This window comes from Salmo salar, chromosome ssa07 (genome assembly GCF_905237065.1).
Source record: "Salmo salar chromosome ssa07, Ssal_v3.1, whole genome shotgun sequence".
Lineage (NCBI taxonomy): Eukaryota > Metazoa > Chordata > Actinopteri > Salmoniformes > Salmonidae > Salmo > Salmo salar.
Window position 1 is genome coordinate 62,547,619 of NC_059448.1, and position 9,092 is coordinate 62,556,710.

The following is a 9,092-nucleotide window of genomic DNA, read 5'->3' on the forward strand; positions in this document are numbered from 1 at the left end:
CTATAGAAGGACTGTCACATCAACCTTGTATAGCAGGCTTAACGTTTCCCTATAGAAGTACTGTCACATCAACCTTTTATGGCAGGCTTAACGTTTCCCTATAGAAGTACTGTCACATCAACCTTTTATGGCAGGCTTAACGTTTCACTATAGAAGTACTGTCACATCAACCTTTTATGGCAGGCTTAACGTTTCACTATAGAAGTAGTAAACAACAGATGTCATTCATGCATATACTTAATCTAAGGCTGATTGCAGCACAGACCTTAACACCTTCAGAATAGCTCAGACAGAAGGAAGTCAAACGATGCTTTAAAAGAGTCTGCTCTGCCCTGCTACAGCTAACTGCACTCTTCTGCCTGCGCTGCCCAGCCGCCACAAGTGAGACAAAGTGCTGGAGAAAATTGATGACAGAACTCTCAACACCTCAGACAGGACTGTTCCTGGTGTTACTGACAAAGAGAGACAGACAGAGAGAGACAGAGAGAGACAGAGAAGGAGACAGACAGAAAGGAAGAGAGAAACAGAGAGAAACAGAGAGAGACACAGAGAGACACAGAGAGACACAGAGAGACACAGAGAGACACAGAGAGACACAGAGACAGAGAGAGAGACAAAGTGACACAGAGAGACACAGAGAGACACAGAGAGAGACACAGAGAGAGACACAGAGAGAGACACAGAGAGACACAGAGAGACACAGAGAGAGACACAGAGAGAGACACAGAGAGACACAGAGAGACACAGAGAGACACAGAGAGACACAGAGAGAGACACAGAGAGACACAGAGAGACACAGAGAGACACAGAGAGACACAGAGAGACAGAAAGCACAGGAGCCAGCCTGTCACCTCTCCACTGGACAGAGAGAAAGAAAGAAAGGGCACAGTGAGACAGATAGAGAAAGTGAGAGAAAACGAATGAGAGAATAAGAGAGAGAGACAGAGGAATAAAGGGGTGAAGGAGAGAAAGAGAGGAAGAAAGAGAGGAAGAAAGAGAGAAAGGGGTGAAGGAGAGAGAGAGAAAGCGTGAGAAAGAGAGAGCGGAAGAAAGAGAGAGAAAAAGAGGAATAAAGGGGTGAAGAAGAGAGAGAGAGAGAGAAAGAGAGAGAGAGAAAAAAGAGGAATAAAGAGAGAGGAATAAAGGGGTGAAGGAGAGAGAGAGAGAGAGAGAGAGAGAGAGAGAGAGAGAGAGAGAGAGGCCAATCAGCTCTCTCATCTTTCCTCCTCTGAGGTGTGTGAAACATCAAGATATGCCTGTCTGTCTGATGCCAGCGGTGCAGGGCCAGGCAGGCTGGTCCATACTGAGAGCTGGGCCTCGTCCGGCCAGGACGGTGTGCTAGCTTGGCAGCCAGATATACCGTAGCTCTCCATGCCATGCAGTGAGCCTGCTATTCCTGGGGAGCTGTGAAATCTCTATGTGTCCTGTTGAATTGTCATAGATGACACGGGAATATAGAGAGAACCAGCACCACCAGGAATGTATGTTTTAAAATCTATTTTTAAGTAGCTGGGTCAGGTTCAGGGCAACTAGACTAAACATGGGCTGACATGTGGGTTGTGTTTCTGAAATCAGCTGATAATAATAATAATAATAATAATAATAATAATAATTTAAAACGTGATGTTCTGTTTCTGTTACATGGGATAAAAACTCCACCTGGGATTTCAGATTTTCTAATAATAACGTAAGACCTGAAGATATGCATAGTACAACACAGGTATAACAACTCCATAATACAATACAGGTATAACAACCATAATACAACACAGGTATAACAACTCCATAATACAACACAGGTATAACAACTCCATAATACAATACAGGTATAACAACCATAATACAATACAGGTATAACAACCATAATACAACACAGGTATAACAACCATAATACAACACAGGTATAACAACGCCATAATACAATACAGGTTTAACAACTCCATAATACAATACAGGTATAACAACCATAATACAACACAGGTATAACAACTCCATAATACAACACAGGTATAACAACTCCATAATACAACACAGGTATAACAACGCCATAATACAATACAGGTATAACAACCATAATACAACACAGGTATAACAACTCCATAATACAATACAGGTATAACAACTCCATAATACAACACAGGTATAACAACCATAATACAACACAGGTATAACAACTCCATAATACAACACAGGTATAACAACTCCATAATACAATACAGGTATAACAACCATAATACAACACAGGTATAACAACTCCATAATACAATACAGGTATAACAACGCCATAATACAATACAGGTATAACAACTCCATAATACAACACAGGTATAACAACTCCATAGTACAACACAGGTATAACAACTCCATAATACAACACAGGTATAACAACTCCATAATACAACACAGGTATAACAACTCCATAGTACAACACAGGTATAACAACTCCATAATACAACACAGGTATAACAACCATAATACAACACAGGTATAACAACTCCATAATACAACACAGGTATAACAACCATAATACAATACAGGTATAACAACTCCATAATACAATACAGGTTTAACAACTCCATAATACAATACAGGTATAACAACCATAATACAACACAGGTATAACAACTCCATAATACAACACAGGTATAACAACTCCATAATACAACACAGGTATAACAACTCCATAATACAACACAGGTATAACAACGCCATAATACAATACAGGTATAACAACCATAATACAACACAGGTATAACAACTCCATAATACAACACAGGTATAACAACCATAATACAACACAGGTATAACAACTCCATAATACAACACAGGTATAACAACTCCATAATACAATACAGGTATAACAACCATAATACAACACAGGTATAACAACTCCATAATACAATACAGGTATAACAACGCCATAATACAATACAGGTATAACAACTCCATAATACAACACAGGTATAACAACTCCATAGTACAACACAGGTATAACAACTCCATAATACAACACAGGTATAACAACTCCATAATACAACACAGGTATAACAACTCCATAGTACAACACAGGTATAACAACTCCATAATACAACACAGGTATAACAACCCATAATACAACACAGGTATAACAACTCCATAATACAACACAGGTATAACAACTCCATAATACAACACAGGTATAACAACTCCATAATACAACACAGGTATAACAACCATAATACAACACAGGTATAACAACTCCATAATACAACACAGGTATAACAACTCCATAATACAACACAGGTATAACAACTCCATAATACAACACAGGTATAACAACTCCATAATACAACACAGGTATAACAACTCCATAATACAACACAGGTATAACAACTCCATAATACAACACAGGTATAACAACTCCATAATACAACACAGGTATAACAACTCCATAATACAATACAGGTATAACAACTCCATAATACAACACAGGTATAACAACTCCATAATACAATACAGGTATAACAACTCCATAATACAATACAGGTATAACAACTCCATAATACAACACAGGTATAACAACGCCATAATACAACACAGGTATAACAACTCCATAATACAACACAGGTATAACAACTCCATAATACAACACAGGTATAACAACGCCATAATACAACACAGGTATAACAACTCCATAATACAACACAGGTATAACAACGCCATAATACAATACAGGTATAACAACTCCATAATACAACACAGGTATAACAACGCCATAATACAATAGAAGTATAACAACGCCATAATACAATAGAAGTACGCATGACACCTCGATTTAATTACTGTAGAAATAACAGTAATAGAAAAGAAAAAAAAACGTGTTAATTCAGCAATAACTTTATCCAACTTAACTTAAGCATTTACTCAGTAGGCTACGTGGTCCATGTAAAAATTGATAAAACAATTTTGGAGTTGCACCATGATTGAACTAACTGAGCCATTGTTGATTAAGTTATGTTTAAAGTTAACGGCAGTTAGCCCAGTGGTTAGAGCATTGGTCTAGTAACCAGCAGGTAGCCTAGTGGTTAGAGCATTGGACTAGTAACCAGCAGGTAGCCTAGTGGTTAGAGCGTTGGACTAGTAACCGAAAGGCTGCGAGATCGATTCTCTGAGCTGAAAAGGTAAAAATCTGTCATTCTGCCCCTGAACAAGGCACTTAACCCACTGTTCCTAGGCTGTCATTGAGAATAAGAATTAGTTCTTATTAAATGAGTTTCCTCGTTAAATAAATCTGTAATATTTTTTCCAATAATATTTGTAAATCTAAAATGGTATACAAATTAATCTCGTGTAAATTCAAACCAAACACGCAAATAAAATGTAGACTATATGCAACTAAATCCTATCCATAGTTTATTTGCCTGACAAGACCACGTGAAGGTTAACATTTGGAAAACAGCTTGCACGTTACTCTCTCTGCGAGCCGAGGCCAAATGAGGCTGGCTTCATATCTGTCAAAGTTGACTAGCCTTCATTACTGTAGTAGAGAGAGACGCACGAAAACAAGCGCTCTTTCCTAGTTGGTTAGTTAGTAGGCTAGAAGCCCGTGCCGTGCCAAGTGCACAGGTGCCCCGTTCTCACCGCTCACGAAGGACAAAATAGCCAAAATGAGACTTACAGATAAGAAGTAAAGACGCTAAGGTTGGCTGGAATTTCCGTGAGCCCGAGATCCGAGCAGTCGACACGTTGAAGCATGCCGTCCTCCTCGCAGTGACAGCGGGACGGGCAGTCGCCGACCTGAGCCCCCATCTGCGATATCGCTCCGCATTCCGCGACCACCAGCAATAAGATGATTAAAACTTTACGGCGATGCAACATGTCCACCGTTTTTTAGAGGAAAAAACTAAATCGCAGGTGCTGAAAAAACTTAACTAATAGTTTGCCGCCGTTTCAGTAAGTCCTTCCAAGTCTCTCAGTCTGCGGCTGTCTGTCTGGGGCGCATGGAGTGTTCAGACAGCGTGTCCCTCTGTTCCTATTCTCTGAGATCCATCCTGAAATGCTTCACAGCTTTAAACAGTCTCACCAGTGTGCCGCGTTTCGTGACGTCAGTCAATGCCATTCAAAACCAGTGAGCTAAGCGGAGCTGAGCGCGTCAATGATCTCGGGACGGGGACGAGTAAGCCTACCGCACGCACGCGGTTATCGCTCCTAGTATGCAAATGTACTATAGGCTGCTAATCATCCTCTTGCTTACCACTTTTGCCGCTCTGAACATGTCAATATGCCATGCAATGACTTATACATTTCACCACAACTCTCAAGTTGACTAGGCTACTGAGAAAGTTCTGAGACATACAGAGCCTTCAGAAAGTATTCCCACCCCTCGACCTTTTCCAACATCATGTTGTGTTACAGCCTGAATTTAAAAGTATTATGTAAATGTGATATTTCCGTTTTTTATTTTTAAGAAATATGCAACAACAAAAAATCTAAAAAACATGTTTTCACTTTGTCATTATGGGGTATTGTGGGAAAATTAAATAGAACATATGAATCCATTTTGAATTCAGGCTGTAACACAACAAAATGTAGGGGATTAATATTTTCTGTTGGCACTGTATGAGAAAAAGTTGAGATAAACGATTATGTCTGAAAGAACTGTCAATGATTGACATTTCGTTTTTATAACATTGGTTCTATTAGGGTGCTGGACGGTGTGAAGGTTTATGGAGAACGCAGTGAATGAATGCATTGTACTACTGCTCTAACAGTGTATTATTGTGTTAGTTGAGTGAATCAGCTATATCTATAGTGTAAAAGTGAAACATGTTCTTCAAGTAATATGAGATAAGAAGATTTTATCAGGAAGCCCGAGGATGATGCAACTCTACGAGGCAAGCTCAGTTAAAAGCTACACCTCAAGGCATACAGATATAGTCTGGCTAATACCAAACTCTACTTCAGTGTCTGGAAAGGCTGTATTGTGTGGGTGGCATCAGCCAAGTCTCAACTTTGTGTCATTTTTGGAGAAGAAGCGGTTGAGAGAGATGTTCAACTCTGAGACTAGAGATGTGTTGTTATCCTACAGGGGGGCTTATTGACGGAGGAACCTTTTTGTTGTAATGTAACAGTTTGAGGAAAGGTTTGTGTGTGTGTGTGCATGTGTGCGTGCGTGCGTGTGTGTGTGTGTGTGTGCAGCCTGATCACTAGAAATAGACTTCGATTTCAGACGTTTGGAAAGGTTCTGAGAAAGTCCATATATGCCTTCCTCACCAAAAAAAAGAAACAAGATTTCCTGGCACTGGGTACGAACTCTTCATGCTCACAGCCGGAGCACGCAGCTCAGACCACCGCAAACCATGCAGAATTAACCATGTAACCATGCAGAATTAACCATGTAACCATGCAGAATTAACCATGTAACCATGCAGAATTAACCATGTAACCATGCAGAATTAACCATGTAACCATGCAGAATTAACCATGTAATCATGCAGAATTAACCCTGTAACCAAGCAGAATTAACCATGTAACCATGCAGAATTAACACTGTAACCATACAGAATTAACCATGTAACCCTGCAGAATTAACCATGTAACCATGCAGAATTAACCATGTAACCATGCAGAATTAACACTGTAACCATGCAGAATTAACCTTGTAACCATGCAGAATTAACCCTTTAACCAAGCAGAATTAACCCTATTACCAAGCAGAATTAACCATGTGATCATGCAGAATTAACCCTGTAACCAAGGAAAATGAACCCTGTAACCATGCAGAATTAACCCTGTAGCCATGCAGAATTAACCCTGTAACCAAGCAGAATTAACCCTGTAACCAAGCAGAATTAACCCTGTAACCAAGGAAAATGAACCCTGTAACCATGCAGAATTAACCCTGTAGCCATGCAGAATTAATCCTGTAACCATGCAGAATTAACCCTGTAACCATGCAGAATTAACCCTGTAACCAAGCAGAATTAACCATGTAACCATGCAGAATTAACCATGTAACCATGCAGAATTAACCCTGTAACCATGCAGAATGAACCATGTAACCATGCATAATTAACCATGTAACTATGCAGAATTAACCCTGTAACCAAGCAGAATTAACCATGTAACCATGCAGAATGAACCCTGTAACCAAGCAGAATTAACCATGTAACTATGCAGAATTAACCCTGTAACCAAGCAGAATTAACCATGTAACCATGCAGAATTAACCCTGTAACCAAGCAGAATTAACCATGTAACCATGCAGAATTAACCATGTAACCATGCAGAATGAACCGTGTAACCCTGCAGAATTAACCATGTAACTATGCAGAATTAACCCTGTAACCAAGCAGAATTAACCATGTAACCATGCAGAATTAACCATGTAACCAAGCAGAATTAACCATGTAACCATGCAGAATTAACCCTGTAACCTAGCAGAATTAACCATGTAACTATGCAGAATTAACCATGTAACCAAGCACAATTAACCATGTAACTATGCAGAATTAACCCTGTAACCAAGCAGAATTAACCATGTAACCATGCAGAATTAACCATGTAACCATGCAGAATTATCCCTGTAACCATGCAGAATGAACCATGTAACCATGCATAATTAACCATGTAACTATGCAGAATTAACCCTGTAACCAAGCAGAATTAACCATGTAACCATGCAGAATGAACCCTGTAACCAAGCAGAATTAACCATGTAACTATGCAGAATTAACCCTGTAACCAAGCAGAATTAACCATGTAACCATGCAGAATTAACCCTGTAACCAAGCAGAATTAACCATGTAACCATGCAGAATTAACCATGTAACCATGCAGAATGAACCCTGTAACCCTGCAGAATTAACCATGTAACTATGCAGAATTAACCCTGTAACCAAGCAGAATTAACCATGTAACCATGCAGAATTAACCATGTAACCAAGCAGAATTAACCATGTAACCATGCAGAATTAACCCTGTAACCAAGCAGAATTAACCATGTAACTATGCAGAATTAACCATGTAACCAAGCAGAATTAACCATGTAACTATGCAGAATTAACCCTGTAACCAAGCAGAATTAACCATGTAACCATGCAGAATTAACCATGTAACCAAGCAGAATTAACCCTGTAACCAAGCAGAATTAACCATGTAACCAAGCAGAATTAACCATGTAACCAAGCAGAATTAACCATGTAACTATGCAGAATTAACCCTGTAACCAAGCAGAATTAACCGTGTGATCATGCAGAATTAACCATGTAACCATGCAGAATTAACCATGTAACCATGCAGAATTAACCATGTAACCATGCAGAATTAACCATGTAACCATACAGAATTAACCATGTAACCAAGCAGAATTAACCCTGTAACCAAGCAGAATTAACCATGTAACTATGCAGAATTAACCATGTAACCAAGCAGAATTAACCCTGTAACCAAGCAGAATTAACCATGTAACCATGCAGAATTAACCCTGTAACCAAGCAGAATTAACCATGTAACCATGCAGAATTAACCATGTAACCAAGCAGAATTAACCATGTAACCATGCAGAATTAACCCTGTAACCAAGCAGAATTAACCATGTAACTATGCAGAATTAACCATGTAACCAAGCAGAATTAACCATGTAACTATGCAGAATTAACCCTGTAACCAAGCAGAATTAACCATGTAACCATGCAGAATTAACCCTGTAACCAAGCAGAATTAACCCTGTAACCAAGCAGAATTAACCATGTAACCAAGCAGAATTAACCATGTAACCATGCAGAATTAACCATGTAACCATGCAGAATTAACCCTGTAACCATGCAGAATGAACCATGTAACCATGCATAATTAACCATGTAACTATGCAGAATTAACCCTGTAACCAAGCAGAATTAACCATGTAACCATGCAGAATGAACCCTGTAACCAAGCAGAATTAACCATGTAACTATGCAGAATTAACCCTGTAACCAAGCAGAATTAACCATGTAACCATGCAGAATTAACCCTGTAACCAAGCAGAATTAACCATGTAACCATGCAGAATTAACCATGTAACCATGCAGAATGAACCGTGTAACCCTGCAGAATTAACCATGTAACCATGC

At 39.2% G+C, this 9,092-nt stretch overlaps 1 protein-coding gene across 2 annotated transcripts in view; it reads right to left on the bottom strand.

The window, feature by feature from the left end:
• LOC106609731 (leucine-rich repeat-containing G-protein coupled receptor 5) overlaps window positions 1–5,154 on the bottom strand; it is a 193,826-nt gene extending 188,672 nt beyond the window's left edge. For both annotated transcript variants that reach the window (XM_045722416.1, XM_045722415.1), the window contains exon 1: window positions 4,658–5,154. In XM_045722416.1, coding sequence (XP_045578372.1) covers window positions 4,658–4,857 — 200 coding nt within the window. In that variant the 5' untranslated portion in view covers window positions 4,858–5,154. The remainder of the gene's footprint in view (window positions 1–4,657) is intronic.
• Between the last annotated feature and the right edge of the window lie 3,938 nt (window positions 5,155–9,092).